The following is a 17,168-nucleotide window of genomic DNA, read 5'->3' on the forward strand; positions in this document are numbered from 1 at the left end:
ACCTGTTGTGACAATATAGCATCAGTGTGAATATGGCACGTTGGTAGTTGATTATGAGATTATATTCTGGGTCAGTCAGCAAACTCAAGCTGTGCAGTCAAACATTAGTCAGATCTCCAGAGCTTCCAGAGAGGAACAAAGGTACCAAATGGGCTGATTTTGGCAAAATGTGTATACAGTATAATGGTCACACATTTACACTCTCTCTATTTGATGGAATGATGCAGCCATAAAAAAGAGTCATGGGTTTGATTATTTTGTCCAGTGTGAACATTATACAGTCGCTTCAATAAAAAGTTGGAACAAGCTGATACAGAATATACATGAGACAGAATGGAATAAGGTTTTCTAACTTTAAAACTACAGAGAAATAATTGGCAAACTGCTGGTTAAGGCACCAAAAGTTTATTTTTTTTAACATCTGGTAATATTTCTACAACATCATGTAATGCAGAAAATTAAGTTGTGTAATTATGCCTTTTTCCTCTGCAAGAGTGTACACTGAAATACTGATGATGTGCTACCCTTTTACTGATTTGACCCTCTTTATTAACAGTTCAATTTAACTGGTAACACTTTTTTCACCCCCATTTATAATTCATTCATAGTTAGTGTATAAATCAACACTGTAATGTCGTCGCAAACACATACAAGGACATTTTTGACAGTTTTTTGTATTTGTCAACTATTACTTCTCTATCTGCTCAATGACAAAATATAGTTGTAGTTACATGTAATAAAAGTTTTGAAGAAATGTATATACACTTTAAAACCCATCTTCGAATGATTGCATGTATACATCATAATGATTTATTCATGTAATCATAAATGAGCTCATACGTTAGGTGAACTATTACTAGCCTATATATGATGTACATCACTATTTTTCAATATCTTGTGCAATATTTTTCAGAACATCGTGCAATATTGTTTGTCAATATCATGTTCACTTGTCAGTGTAGTGCAATATCATTGTCTCGGTCATGTGCAATAGGCTACTACTTCTCATTGTTATCATATCCAATACAACACTGATTATCTGGAACCGTCTGTTTTCCCTACCACTTTAGTTCATTTTTAATAACTCTTGTACTTATTGCACTCTTAAAAAACAGCATCTTGTACATTTGTATGTTTTGCCAGATATTTAATACTCTGTTGTTCTAAAACTGAGCCCAGTGAGTGACCCTGACGCGGGGAAAGTTGGTACTGGTTGTGAACTGTTAAAATTGTGGTTATTGTACTTAGTGTTACTTTAATTTGAAGCATTCTCTGGCACAATAATTTCCTTCGGGATAAATAAAGTTCCATTGAATTGAACTGAACTGAATTTAATTGAATTAATTGAACTGAATTGAACTGAATTCAATTGAAGTGTTAGCCAGCATTCATTATCTGTTTATTATAATTGTTGACACATGCATTCCTAACAGCCATTTAAGCTCCTTCAGCTCCTGCATCAGAGGAGAAAACTTAGTGTTTCCAGTGGGAGCCAGTGACCTCACTGTGAGCTGTGTGTGTGAAGCTCTCAGAAGCAGAGAGGCTCTGCAGGAAGCTCTCAGTCATGACTGTGTGAGCAGTGAGACAGGAGCAGCTGGGCGCGGAGCTGCCTGCAACACCTCTCCCCTCTCTGAAAACTTCAACCAACAATTCAGGTTTAGTCTGCTTTTCTTTTAATTGTGTGTGTATGGACAGTGTATTGGAGTTTCGTTTGATGGCTGTGCACTATCAGAAAAACTGGCTTTGGTGGAGAAGAGTATATGTGTATATGTGGACGAAATGAAGTTTTTGGAGGGTTTTTGGAGGGTTTCTGGTCGTTGGACTTCTGGTGCACCTGGGCCCCGCAGGTTGTTGCAATGAATTCTTGTGATCTTTTTGAACGCCTGGTGTAATTTTCTTTAAAGCGCACAGAGCCACAGCCTCCCCATTATGGAAAACCTCACCATGAATAACGTGACTGTGGAGAATGACACGTCGGTGCAGGGCAATCAAACCCTGGGTGTTTGGACTGACTACACAGTTGAATACAAAGTGGTCAGCGTGCTTTTGGTGTCCCTTATATGCGGGTTGGGGATTGTGGGGAATGTGATGGTGATACTGGTGGTTCTGACCACCAAACACATGCGGACTCCCACCAACTGTTACCTGGTGAGTCTGGCTGCGGCTGACCTGATGGTCCTGACGGCCGCCGGGCTGCCCAACATCACCGACGCACTGCACGGACAGTGGGTGTACGGTTACGCGGGCTGCCTGGGGATCACTTATTTTCAGTATCTGGGGATAAACGCGTCCTCCTGCTCCATCACCGCCTTCACCGTGGAGCGCTACATCGCCATCTGCCACCCCATCAAAGCGCAATTCCTGTGCACTTTATCCAGGGCGAAGAAAATCATCATGCTGGTGTGGGCGCTCACCTCCGTCTACTGCGTCATGTGGCTCTTTCTGTCAGACACGCAAAAGTTGGTGTATAACAACGTGGTGCTGCTCAGCTGCGCCTACAAGGTGTCCAGGAGTTACTACCTGCCCATTTACTTCACAGATTTCGCGGTGTTTTACGTGCTGCCTCTCATGCTGGCCACAGTTCTGTACGGACTGATCGCCCGGATACTTTTCCTGAACCCGCTGCCTTCAGACCCAAAGGACAGCACCAAGAAGTGGAAGAAGGAGGCGAGTCAGGGTGGGAGGATGTTCAGCACCTGCTCCTCCAGCAGCACCACGGCTGCCTCCCGCAGACAGGTGGGGACACTATTTGTTCATTAACCTTATCACTGCGTAATGATGGTGTTTGTATTTGTGCTGTGTGTGAGCGAGGGATAATGGTTCAGCTGGACTTCAGGTCAGTCCAATTTCCTCCAATCAGAAACAAGTTTGAGTGATGTCATTCAACCTCCATATGCTCAGATGTTCTAAAGATGACATCAGAGACCAACACAATGTATTGGAAAATTAATTTACCAACAAATTGTGATCTAGTTACTGAGGACATAATGTGATTACTGAGACATGTGGAATAATGCAGTGACTGCAGGTCCTACAGCTGATCCCACACACAAGGACACATTTAATACCATATTGATTCTACAAGGCATTACCAACAGTAACCCTTGGGTGTTGTTGATATGTGTACTTCCTCACTGTTTTGTGTCCAACAGGCTCCACTGATATGCATAAAAAACACTTTCAAAGTCAATCTTGTTCCCCTTTTTCTTTTCCTCATTAAATCCAATGCAAGCAGTGGGGTGGTAACACAAGCCACAAAGTTTGCATATTAGATGAAGGTGACGAAAAATGATATAAAGGAGCACAAAACATTATTATAACAGCAAATAGGCTAAGGAAATATTTCATGTTTCTGCACATTATTATAAAGCTACAATAGCAGAAATCTTAAAGTGATAGTTCAGATTTTTTTAAGTGGGGTTGTAAGGGATACTTACCCTTAGACAGTATATCACATACAGTAAATGCCAGTTGGCACACCCCCATTTTGAAGAAGCAGGCTGGAGTCTGACATGGAAGCTAAGCAATCTACTGCTGTGGAGGGGTCAGCAACAAAATGTATTAGCCACCTAAAAGTCTCACCTAAAACAAAATCAATATCAGTTTAAGTGTATACTATATTTAGAATATTTTTATGGCTTTACCATTAATTTCCACTGAGAAAATGAAGCCGCTAAATCGCTGTCTTCAAAAAAGCCAGACCCTATTGAGAAAAACAGTGATTTTACATTGCTGAATACAGGAGCTGCTGGTCTGTCACTGCCTCAGACAGTTATTTTGTTCATGTTATTGTGGGACTTTGGCATTTAAAAGGGTTAGTTCACATTCACCAAAGTCACACAATAACACAAACTATTTAACAGATCAAAGCAGCAGTAGAGCAGCAGCTCCTGCGTTCAGCAAGCTAAAATATATTTTTTGTCAATGGAGTCTGGTGGCTTTGAAGAAAGCATAGATCGGGATCTTAAACCATTAACGGCATCTCTGTCAGTAGAGGCTATCTGATAGGGCTGCAAATAACGATTATGTTCATAGTCGACTAATCTGTCAATTATTTCTTTGATTGGTTGATTAATCATTCTAACGAAAAATGTGGTCTTACCTGGCTAAAATACATTATGTTGCTGAGCCCCACAGAAGTACATTCCTTAGCTTTTGTGTCAGACTCCAGTCTGCTTCTCCACACTGAGGGCATGCTGACTGACAGAATGTAATACACAAACAATTGATAAGCACCTCATGCAACACACTTAAAAAAAATTGAACTATCCCTTTAATAGACTTAATAGGGAAGGTTGTGCTGCTCCAGAGTAGAGTATATGAAAATGGGGCTGGGCCAAATGAAGACAATCAAATATAATAATGTTTTTGAGCAAATACCTCAATATAAATATTACAAGGATATTGTAGAGTTGACTACTGATGCTTTCACAAAATATTTATACAATGAGATTTTTGATAAGTAATCATCAGTGATGTGGATATAATGCGTAAGTAGATAAAGGGGAAAGGAACAGCTAAAACAGTCACGCAAGTTCAGAAAATAACACCCCTTTACTGTAATGCAGCCTTTAAAACCAGGAAAGACAACACTTATGATATTACAATATTGATATAATACCGACAAATCTCCCTGCCCTGTATGAAAATCCATTATAATTAGTCCTGCTGGAGCTTCTGACCCAATCATAGCAAACAGAAGATCTGAAGTGGTCTTTTGAAAAAAAAGTCATCAGGTTAAAATCATGTTTGTAAGCAATTCTCATAAAGTCATTAAGTATCAAGGTAATACAATAATGTGAAATGTTTTACGAGCTGTTAAAGAGGACCCAGCAATAATTGATCAAAATGTGCACTTTCTATTAAAAATTGTTTGCTATCCTTTTTTTTGTTGTTGTTGAAAATGTTATAACTGAACCCAAGCTCCCCTACTTACTCACTTTATATACAGTGCATCATTGTGCTGCCAGCACTCATTTACTTTCATGAGTGTATTTTCAAGTGCACCTAGAACTCAATTTGCCACTCTTTTTCAGTGGAACAGAGCTGATCCACCTTTTTCAAAACTCTGCAGCACAAATTCATGAAGCGGCAAACGGAAAACTGACAAAAGTGATGAATCAACAGGTATTTTTTTAGTATCAAGGTTTGTTTGTTATCGATGGATGCTGTCTTTATAAGAGCTCATGATGCAGCCACTTCTTGAATTACCTTGCTTAGTGTCCACGTGTGTTTTTGTGCATGCTTGAGAAAAACACTTTTTTTAAAAAAAAATTTGATAAAGCACTCTAGCTTGTCACGTTTTTCATCCTCCTTTGACATCATCTTCTTTCTGTAAAAAACATATAACACCCTGAAAATAGTTCCTAGTTTATTCAAAATAAAACAGAATGCTTCAGAGGTTCAGACACTGGGTGCCAGACACAGGTAGATAGCAGAGCTAGATGTTTGTTTATCAGATCACGGGAAGAAGCCGCCCTGGAATAACAGGGGGTGTGGTACCCTGAGGGGCTCCATGCTCTGTTGGATAGTCTAATCAGTTAACCCCAACACAAATAGGCTTTTGTCTTTTTCTCCACCTGTAAGGCTTGTGTTTTGTCTTTGACACACGATCATGTGTTTCTGGTGGTCAGCATTAACCGCATTCATGCCATCTACTATGTACCTTACTGAATTACCTAAAGGTCAAGAAGTAATGAGAATCCAAGATTAGGTATTTTGCTTGCTGATGACACTGGCGGTGCCTCTATCCAATCCAATTATCCTCACCTGACTGCAGCAGAGACGACACAACATAAATATGGATACGATTTAATTACATACGAGTTTCACATCAGTATTATCATCTGGTAATTATATTAAAAAAGCCAGGCTTTGTTAAGTTGCGCACACAGATCAGTCTTCCTTGTTGAAAATGAATTAACAGCATCTGAATAAATAATGAATGTTTTATGAGATCTGCAGCAGAGTTGTTTAAAGGGGTTTCCAAGGAACAGCTTGGTTTGTCGCATGTCCCTCTAACACATGGTGTCATTGCAAGTAGTAAACCTACAGGTTGGATGAATCGCTCAACTGACAAAACTTTTGCTGTTTTCCTACATAAATGTCTATGAGGCTGTAATTGCATAAATCATTAAGTAATGATGTTTTAATACTGCTCTCTTCTGAAAGAAAAAAAAATTTGCACATGATTTTAGTGCACCTACCTACCAGAGCATCCCATTTATATGAATTAAGATGTAATAGATTTACTATAATCTTAAAGAAAATTCTGTGTAAGGTATGGATATTTTGGTATGGTAACTCCACACAAAAACTCTTTGTAAGCCGGTAAGTAAATTTCAATCAGGAGAGACAGAAAAATGAAGTAAAGATAAGGGACATCTGAGCGGCAGCAGGATGAATCCCCCCATGGAGTCGAGACACTGGTGGTGGTGGTGGTGGCTGATGACTCTGAGGCTGCTGACTGCTTAGGCTGATGAATCTGTAAAGACTAGGTGGTAACTGGGAGGTGGTGGGTGTGCACGACTGCAGCAAGAAAGAACTATGGTGAAGAAAGAGCCATATTTAAAATGAGGAGCAATTGATGACTCAATTGACAGACCCAAACAATGACACCTAGTGGTAGTGGGTGAGCATGAGTACAAGGAGTGAATGGCAGGGTGAGAAAGAAAACTTGCAGCCTGAGAAGCATTTTTCTAGAGCGTCATTTGTTGGGGAAAAAAGGCAACAGTACTTGGAGAAAAAAATCATGCTATACATTGATCTGCTTATGGTCATATTATTTACAACAAAGAACTGACAAATTTGTGGGATTAATTTGGTCTGTTAATAGAAAACACAAAGAAATGTGAGACAGCAAACCATCCAACAAGAACACAAACTCAACACCAAAATAAATATTATTCTAAAAATATGACAAAGAGCTACAATGTGAAATGCAAAGAAACATTTGTGTTTGAAATCACAGCTACAGCATCACTGTATTGCCTCTCTTTGGGTTGTTTTTCTGAGTTTGGTCATTCTGGGAAATGACCACAGAACTCAGATGCTATTGGCATTTGGGCAGTAGCATTCCCTAAAAGTTCTATTTGTTGTGAAAAATTTGAAATATGAGGCATATTTGAAAGACACATTTGGTCCCTTGATGAGGCCATGTTATTGATTGATGATATAACCCCAATAGTCCAAAAAATGTTCCATTTGACTAAGAGCCTATTTGTCTGACAGCCTGTTACCTTGAAAACAAACACCTGTGGCTCTAAAGGCCCATTGCTCTGAAAATACACACTTTCCCTGTTGTAAGTAAGTAATCAGTTGGATGATGGGCTAACTCTAATATTCTTACTCTAACCCTAACCAGTCTCCTTTTGCCTAAGCCTAGCCAAGCCAATCAACGAAGACAACGAGTGCTAGCCAATCAGAGGCAGAGCACAGAGGGCCTTATTTTCGCCATAGTAGGAAAAAAAGGACACCTGGGAAGGTCTGATGATCTCTTTGTTTGTGTATTTTTGGAGCAATGGGCCTTCGAAGCAATGGCTTTCTAGGTAATGGACTGTCGGACAAATAGTCTTTCAGCTAAATGGAACATTTATTGGGCTATTGGGGTGTTGCAATAATCAGCGGTTGCTTCTCTCCACTGGAGTTACCTCCCTAGGCTGTTGGCACTCTTTACCCGCATCTTGCTTTTGGCACCGCAGCTACCTGAGTTATGAAATGATTGAGTGTGCCTATAACAATTGTACTCAGCTGTAAGCATTTTCACTTATGTTATGCATTTCTGGATAGGTTAACATCACCTTTTATTTATCATGAAAGATTTCAAGAAGGACCTTGCTTCCATGTATTTCCATTTCTCTTTCTTGCTGGTCTGTGGTCCACTTCTGCTCTGTTCCTCCTTCTTGTTGCAGATGTGTGTGTCCTGCAGGTTACACCACATTTTATTTACTGCTTCTTGGTCACACATATTCTTCAAAGGCTTTTGACAGATGTGAAAAATTGCAGAAAATCAAACCTGTTCGAAAAATTTCAATGACGGACAAATATTTCGGTGTAGGTGTGTAAACGTGCAACATTTTTGGACGAAAAATATGGACTTGGTGTGCAAAGGCTGTAACGCTATGGGTTTTCATGCCCTTATGGGAAAGATCTTGGACCACAGTGAACAGGGATGTAGCACCAAAGTCTGGACCGTATATGCATAAGTAGTCTCTGTGGGCCCCCTGTCCTTCCTCTCTAGATCCATGTCTATTTGCTTTTCCTTTACTTTGGTTCTTCTCTTTTTTCATTTCTTTCCAATTTCTCTCTCCTGGGGAAAGACATGACAGTGTACATTGGTGCTCCAGCAGTGCAGGGGTGGACTTAACCATTTTGTGCCTTTAGGGGTGAGAGGGTTTTATAAGTTTAGTCTTTCGACTGATTTATTCAGCCAATTTTAATTTAGTCATGACACTTGTTAAAAAATGCAATCAAAACCAAACTTTACATTCTAGGCTTTTGGGACTCCCTCCAATTTGGGCCCTTGGTAATTAGTCCCACTTTCCGCCCAACTACGACTCCCCTGACACTGAAACACCAAATCAGTGGGAAAATTGCTAAATCTTTCCTTGTTTGTCTTTTGTTCAGCAAAAAAAACCCTTGTGTTGACAGTCAGCAGCAGTGCGACAGTCTCAGCTCGTTAGACATGCACTCAATCCTCTCCTGCTTTCCATCATCTCATACGTTGCATTTTGATGTGATTTGATTGTGGCTGATGAATGCTAATGATACCTGCTAACCAGGAAAACCATAACTCCTGCACTCCTAATTCTATGAGATTGTCTGACAAAATCAGCATTACTACAGCCTTGTAACAACTGGTTATTTTTCCCCCTTTTTTACTATGTCCTAGAGAGTAAGAGGACAATCATGTCATCGTTATGCATCATGTCATCTGCTGGAGGTCTGCTGAGAGTTACAGTCATCCCTCTGTTTCATCTAGCCTAGCATTATGTTCACAAATGCACACCAACTGTTCAGCCACTGTTTTCCTGCCATTTTGTGTGTGTGTGTGTAAATATACCAATTGATGACAAAAGATGTTTTTTAATGAATGCAAAGAACAACATAATTTAAACAGTGTTATTTAACATTCACAAGCCAAAATCAAACCACCATACGCTCAATCTGTTGTCTGACAACAGAACCAGACAAAAAAAAAAATTAAAATGAGAGCAGCTAAACAGTGAATGTGTACATTAAAATGAAATAAAGCCCAGAGATATATATTATATTGATAGTAGACCATGTCCGGTTTACATGATATCTGTAGTTTGTATATACAAAAAATTTCAATCAGGAGAGACAGGTGAATGTGAAGTTTGATACAGAATGTAGGTGTACAGATTAACAAATGATTTGAGCTAAATAAGATTTAACAGCAGACTTTGGCACTTGGACACCAGAGGGATATATTTTGTGATCGAGGGTCATCTGAGCGGCAGTAAAATAAATCTCCCTTTGAAGTCCAGACACTGGTGGTGGTGGTAGCTGATGACTCTGAGGCTGATGGCTGATGAGGCTGATGAATCTGTGAAGATTAGGTGATGACAGGGAGGTGAAAGGTACGCACGACTGCAGCATAAGAGAACTACAAGCAAAAAAAGAACCAGAGATATTTTGGTACGACAATCATGATAGGCTAACAGAGAAGGTGTGTTGGTGAGCTTTTTTTGACTGGAGTTAGCATGTGTGTAAGGAGTAAATGGCATGAAGTACAAGAGATAAATTACAGGCCTAAGCATGACAGGTGTAGCCTTCCTGACTGAGCATTTACTAGAGCTTCATTTCTTGAAACTGAAGTTTTGGGAGGTCTCTACCACTCTACAATGACACTTGTAAAACACCAACAAACTTAAAAGACTTTACAAATGTGTCTGAAAAAGTCCTTATTTTTATCCCTGACGATTTTTAAGTGTTAAAAAGATTATTGAGGTTTTTATTTGTAGTTTTGCTTTGATTACATTTTTCTCGGTTTGTTTTGTGGGCCTATAATATGAATTGGTCTGAGAATTTTGTTGAACTTGAAGGCATCCCACAGAGGATACAGATGTAGCATTTCCTGTTGATAGCTGATTGTATGGTGAGTCCTTTGGGCACGATGGATCACACACCCCATAGTTATAATCCTTAAGAATTCAGTCCTAGTGGATCTGGTGCAGATTGGTTTAAAACCACAAGTCCCAGAATTGACTTGTTGTGTAGCAGAGGAACAAATGGTACTCAGCGCAGCCAATACATAAATGCATGGGTAGATTGAATCCCACATGTGATATGCTACTCCTGAAAAAATACTGACCACAAATTGTATCAAAACAGGATTTATCTTTAGGAAATCAGGATTGTACATTCAAGAACAGGCTTTTTTTCCAGAAAACATTTTGAAATGTCAAAAGTACAGATGAAAAATGTAATGATAGCTGAATTCTGTGTACCTGTCAGCATTCGGGTATAACTTACAGGGACACTTGAACAAAACAGAACTCCACGAAATTCCAAATCTCATACTGTATAGACCCCATGTGCCTGTCTTTCTGTGATCTCATTTTGCCGTCGCATTTTTTAACATATGATTGAATTTTGTTAGGTGACAAAGATGCTGGCTGTGGTGGTGATCCTCTTCGCCTTACTTTGGATGCCCTACCGGACCTTAGTGGTGGTCAACTCCTTCCTGGACAAGCCCTACCTGGACACCTGGTTCCTGCTCTTCTGCCGTCTCTGCATCTACCTAAACAGTGCCATCAACCCAGTCATCTACAACGCCATGTCCCAGAAGTTCCGTGCTGCTTTTAAGAAATTGTGTCACTGCGGCCCTCAGCGTATGGAGAAACCAGCTTCTTACAGTGTGGCGCTAACCTACAGTGTCATCAAGGAGACGTCCAACGGGGAAAGTCCCGACCACTTCACTACAGAAATGGATGAACTAAACACGCCGACAGATCAGTATCTACCCGCCAGCATCCTGCCAAGTGCCAAGAAGATGCCGTTCGCAGAGCCTTGTCTGTCAGGGAGTGATGTCAAAGCCTGACTATAAAATACTTTCCACCTAAAGAGGATAGCAGAGACTCTGACAGCTGCAGTATGGATTCAGTCACCCATGGGAAATTTTAGAGAAGTTTTAATGAAAAGTACCCTCACATCTCTAATTTAATTTCACCAAGGTATTTTCTCTTAAAAATGTTTATTTTATTTGACAAGACAAGTTGCCAAAGGCCAAATAGGATGAGCTGACTTTTAGCATTTTATACAAAATAAGTGCAGGGAGCTTTCATGAATCTTGAAGAAACACAGTTTATTGACACATTGACACAGGAAACTGAAACTGAATTGACATACAGTACAACAATATGTAACCCTTAATGGCGGGAAAATATTTTATCTCAATATTTATAGAAATATTTATCAAGATATGTATGTTGATCTTAAGATTATGTAGCAGGATGCAGAACAAGAAAATTGATCAAGAACTGTGTAAGCTGCAGATAGAATATCTATTTATATTTATACATTATATAAAAATAAAGATAAAGTCACCAATTATGTCAGACTATCCCTACACTGTGTGAAATGTTTACAGCCATGAAACTTATATCTTCGTCAGTTACATTCATCAATTAAACTAGTAATGTTACAGTTTGTTGTGGGAGTTTTTATCTTGAGAGTCTCGCTACTTGTTAATTACTGGTGACAGTAATTAAACGCCGCCACCCACTGACAGTGCTTCAGGTTTAAATTAGTTCCTTGTATTTCCCATCTTCCCTTTGACAGTATGCATCACCTATACTGTTTATTTCATGTCACACTCAAAATGACATTAGCCTAGCACTGTTTGGGACTAACTTTGTGGTAGGGGTGGGCAGACCAATATCAAAATATTGATTCAATTGAATTTACGTTTTAATTGTGAAGCTCGATCATAGCATCAAGAGGATCAGTACAAAAAAACTGTCAAGCAATGTTTTGTTGTCATGAATGCATCAAGTGCATGTACTGTTTTTGTGTTGTGTGCACGCAGACAGCAGCACACTGCAGCGTGCACCTTGACTAGTTTCACCCAAAACATAATTGCAGTGATGGCTTGATGAAAGAAGAAAAAAAACAAAACACGAGAAAGGGAACTTGGAGCTGCCACCAGAAAGAAAGGAGGAAAAGGTAAAATGCCTCAGCATCCTTGCCTCCAACACAGAGAAAGAGTTCACTGACAGAATCTTTCAGAGAAGCTCAGGAAAGGAATATCCACGTATAAAGAAGTGAAATTAATATTTTAGTCAAATCAAATCTTCAGCATCATTGGTTGTTACTTTAGCAGACTGATTATTCACTTCATAAATCATGACACACTGCTTTACCCTGCATGAAAGTACACTTTTAATAATATAAAGTATTGAATCAGTATCAATATTGGTGATTCTATCCCTGTTTTATATGGTATTGGATCGTAACCAAGTTTTAAGGTATCGTCCACCCCTACTGTAGGGCCCAACAGGACCAAGTAGCCAAAGTAATGCTGGTTTCTCCTCAGCACCTCTTGACCATTTAAGGTTGTTGTGGTAGTGGCTGCCTAACTTCTAATACCAAAACAGTGGCATGTGATGTGTTTAGCTAACTCAGCTAACCCTGCTGTGCGTATCTCAGTTTGTAAAAGGCTACCATATGACCACTGGGGTTTTTTTCGATAACAAGTTGTGTAAGGGATTACAATTTCAAATTCGGTAGTATACATTATAAATTACCAATCCCAGTAACGCTGTTACTTTGACAGAGTGGGGGTCGATTTGTTTTTCAATAGTTTGATAGACAGGTGAAATTAGTCGGGTCGCTGTGAATTTTTGCTGTTGAGTAGTTAGTAATGTACCTTAAATAAATGATGTAGGGGTGTAACAGTATATAGGTCACGGTCCGGTTCATACCATGGTTTAGGATTCACGTCAGGTGTGAGTTTGGTAGAGCAGAAAAAAAACCCCAAATGCATAAGGATATGTTTCTTCTCATTAATTTTGAACAGACAGTTTCAGACAGACACAATCTTCCTGCTGACGATTGAGGTAACATTTGTTTATTAGCAACTTTGATAAACTATTTTCATTGCAAAAATAAGGAACATTCAAAACACTGTATGTACACAGAACAACCTTTCCCAAAAGGCAACAGGTCACAACATGCTTTAAACTGAGAGGCACTGGAACTGGTGATTGGCAAATTGGCGACGCTGTCAAAAGTGCGTCACATAAGTTACCCTACAATGGTGGAGAAATGCCGACACACTGTTGTTGACCTCACAACTTTCTCCGTTGCTGTCGTAGCTAACTGGCAACCCGCAGGCAGTTTTCCAGCTTCAGTGATTCAGTTTCTCTCTCCATAGTGTGACTGACTTGCCCACCAGTCTGCTTGTTGTGCTAACCTTAGCATACCATAAAACATGAATTAATAGCTCAGGCTATTATTTGCTTAAATCACTGAAATCAACAGGTCTGTCTTTGGAACAGGTGTCTGTATGGGACAGGCCTTTAATTCCTCTCACACTAGACTTAATCAGCAAAGACCAGGAGTAAAATCAAATTGTTTATATAAATCAGTATGAATGTTACTTGTCTAAAAATTAGGCTTCAGATAATATATAAATTATGAATCATTAATTTGATCTAGCTCCAACAGACAACACATCAGAGAGTTACGGCACCCGGCACACCGACACAACAACACTTTATCCTGTTAAAACTCACAACTTGGATTCATTTTTATGAAAAACCCTTTTGATCCTTTTGACCTGAGGACCCTATGGACTAAAGGAATATGAATAACTTAGAGGGTAATCAAGGAATGTACACATAATTTGAGGTAGCAAACAACTTGGTTTATACATCCGAAGAACATCTGTAAAAGAAAAAAAAAGAACTGCTCTGCAACCAGTCCAGGTGCCTAATTGAGCCAGGCCTTTATTTGTCAAAATGTGAAGCCACACCGGGCTAGTAAAAGGGACTGGGCGTTTAACTGAAGTTTTACGGTATGTTGCTAGCGTTGCATTATGCTCATTAAGTACTGTGTATTCTGCATGCACAGGACCCCCATACGGAGATGTTTTAGTACGAATACATGAACTGTAACAGCCCTAATGTAATGTGTAAATTAAAACATTTTTCATTGGATATGGCTGGTTAGAGATATACTGTCTTTGTTTCTGTGTTGGGACTTGGTAAAAGTATGTCATCAAGCAGTCTGATTCATGTGTTTATATTCCCCATCTGGATGCCATAGACTTACATTAACATGGTATCCAGGTTTGACTTCACAGTCTCTCCTCTTGGTTCATTGACCTCCCCATCAGAAACCATATCACTCAAATGAATCCAAATGCACAACACTGTGAATTTTAATCCCGGCACCAGAGAGAGAGCACAGAAATAGAATCACACGACCTTTTTAAAGGCTCCAAGTAAAGAAAAGAACAGATATTACAGGCACTCATTTAAACCTGCAGTTTCAGTTTAAAACCTGAATGATTTCTGCAGGGAATTAAAAGTGACAGACACACCAAAGCTTATAGTTGCTTGGTCACTGTGAAGACAGCCACTGTGGAGCCTGTGAGAAGCCTGTGAAGGTCAGTAGCCAGTGTATTCTAATGAGGAAGAAATGTGCAACCCTGATGTGCAGACAGAGGGGCTGTTCGTCAAAGGGTCAGATAACTGTCGTGGCAGTAATTCACTGATATTGCCTGAGACTGCAGAGTGCAGCACTTTTCTGCGATTTATCTGCTCAGCAAAACCCACAGAGCAATGATGAAATGTGTAAATAGATTGCGACAAAGTGCCATACTTGAGTTGGTGCAATCCACAGTATGTATATAGCTCACCCTGCTATTAAAAGAAGCATTTTCTGCTGTTTGTTTGAGCTGTGTATATGTATAAAGTGAAGAGCACTCGGAGGGAATGAATACTGAGTAAACTAAATGAGAGGGAGCTGTTTCTTAGCGAGCAGCAGGCTGGTTATTTGGTCTATACTGTAAAGTTGCTTGAAATTGATTGTGCAGTGCAATGTGAAATTAATTCAATATCGTGTTTTCAAATGTGTCAGCAAGTGCATTTTTAAAAAATAATAGCTTGTTTTGATCCATTGTTCCATCTGTGTGTTTTCTGTCATTTCAAACCAGTCAGTGGAAGCTAATAAGCTCCAAACTTGAATATGTGAGAAAGTGAAAAAAGTTTGAAGATTGTAAAGTACCTCTCATTCGTGCACTTTTATTAATCCCTCCCTTTGTTCTCAGTTGAAGCGTATTTTTTTGGGGGGGAAAATACCAAACAGTTGTGATAAGGTTGTGTTTCTGTTCTGCACAGTGTGCAGTTTGCAGCATGAACATGAGCTTTTGTGAGGCAAACACACACAAAGATGACAAAATCTGATGTATTTTCATCTGAGGTGATGCTTTGTGCACATTTCTGTCTCAAGCTTTTTTTCTGCGTTGCTGTTTGATGGATTGTTTCGTATTTTGTATTGTTCTTTGTCTTTAATAAACAGAGACGATAACTGCAGCTCCTCGTGCATGGTGCTTTATTGTTACTTTCTACTGTAAGAGTATCAGTTTTTCCCTCAACACCCTGCACCTCTGCCTCCACTGATCTATTACTAGCAGCTATTGAAGAAACAGTCTCATCCAAGACCGCCATGAATCAGACACAGATAGCTCCTGTATGAGCTACGACCACCCTGAGGACATCAATCAGAGGGGTTGATGGCTTCGTTTTGAAGTCACTCAGCATGTGGTGGCCTGCTTTGACACAAATTCATCTCCCCTGAAGCTATCAAAGGCCAACTGTACTCTCAATACAAACAATATGACACCAGAGCAAAATTTATGTTTCACTGCTGTAGGTAATATCTGACTCATCACACCCCTCTCATTTTGGTAAAGCGATGATGCTAACAGTAGAGTATATATTACAGTAATTACCAGTGAGATGTTATGGAGCTGGAAGGAGCTTAATGTGCTGGGAGAGAATGTCCTTGGAACGCAGAGGCACTAATTGACGACTGCTGTAAGATTTCATCAGCTGTTTGCACTCCAGCTGTAAATCACACACACACACACACACACACACACACACACACACACACATCAAAAGTAAACAAATGACTTTTAGATTTATGGCTGTGGTTTTTCAATTCATATGTACAAAGATTTGTGTTCCAAACAAAGTGGCCAAAAGATTTGTTCAGCAAGACACAATGATGTTGTTCTGGTAATGCTTAAAGGGAAATTTCCGTTTATTTCAACCTGTCTCCTATTGTCCTAAATTTGTTTCAAGTGACTAGTGACATAAAAATAATAGTTAGCATGTTAGCCATTAGCCTAGATACAGTCGGGGCGCATTAGTAGCGTCAGACCTGTTAAAACGTAAGTGAACGGGCAACCTTCAAGTGCAAAGTTAGTCCACTAAACAAGCTTTTTTTCCACAAAGACCGCCTCATATCGTTAGGATACATGTCAGAGAACATGTAGAAAATGACATGTAAACGTGTTGTCTTACCTTACCGGTGTGCTGCCATGTTTGTTTATCCCTCTAGCTCTGCTTTCCAAAGCGCAGCCGAAATATCGCGAGAACAAGCAGCGATCTCATAGCGTGCCTGAACAAGCAGCAACAGCTGGAAGGCAGAACCGGACAATAGCCTGAAAAGTTCATTTATTTATTTTATGAAAGATTAATAATGGCTGACTTTTTGCCAGACTTTGACTTTGTGGAGGAGGAATTTGATTTTGCAGAGTTTGATGGCCGCCCTTATTTATTTGAGCCAGAATACACTTATGAAGAGCTTCGTGAAATTGAAGAACGGAGGAGGAGAGAGAGAGAGGCACAACAGGTAGAGGATGAGAGAGGAGGAATGGTTGCTGCAAGGCTGCATAGCTCTGGAGATTGGTGGTGTACCTGTGAATGCTGTGCCCTAGTGCGCACAGAAGAGGAATGCCTCTGTTGCAAGGAATGGGACCAGCCTTGCAGCCTTATTTTCAAGGTCTGGATGTGACCGAGGACGAGACACCTTCACCTGGAGTAGTATCCAGCTGGGCTTTATCTAGAGCTCTCGAGATATATTTTGGCCGCGCTTTGGAAAGCAGAGCTAGATGGTAAACAAACATGGCA

At 39.9% G+C, this 17,168-nt stretch overlaps 1 protein-coding gene across 1 annotated transcript; it reads left to right on the plus strand.

Moving 5' to 3' along the window:
* The first annotated feature begins 1,502 nt into the window (after positions 1–1,502).
* On the plus strand, positions 1,503–15,563 carry trhra (thyrotropin-releasing hormone receptor a). The gene is made up of 2 exons (XM_033639736.2): positions 1,503–2,736; positions 10,625–15,563. Exons 1-2 carry the CDS (start codon positions 1,930–1,932, stop codon positions 11,063–11,065), a joined length of 1,248 nt encoding a protein of 415 aa, XP_033495627.1. The 5' UTR covers positions 1,503–1,929; the 3' UTR covers positions 11,066–15,563.
* Positions 15,564–17,168: the final 1,605 nt, after the last annotated feature.

This window comes from Epinephelus lanceolatus, chromosome 10 (assembly GCF_041903045.1).
Source record: "Epinephelus lanceolatus isolate andai-2023 chromosome 10, ASM4190304v1, whole genome shotgun sequence".
Lineage (NCBI taxonomy): Eukaryota > Metazoa > Chordata > Actinopteri > Perciformes > Serranidae > Epinephelus > Epinephelus lanceolatus.

What these genes read in the sequence shown, in the direction of transcription:
- trhra (XM_033639736.2), top strand. Translation starts at nt 1,930, where the DNA reads ATGGAAAACCTCACCATGAATAACGTGACTGTGGAGAATGACACGTCG. An exon ending in CGGCTGCCTCCCGCAGACAG is followed by an intron (nt 2,737 to 10,624) that starts GTGGGGACACTA and finishes GAATTTTGTTAG; the next exon opens with GTGACAAAGATGCTGGCTGT.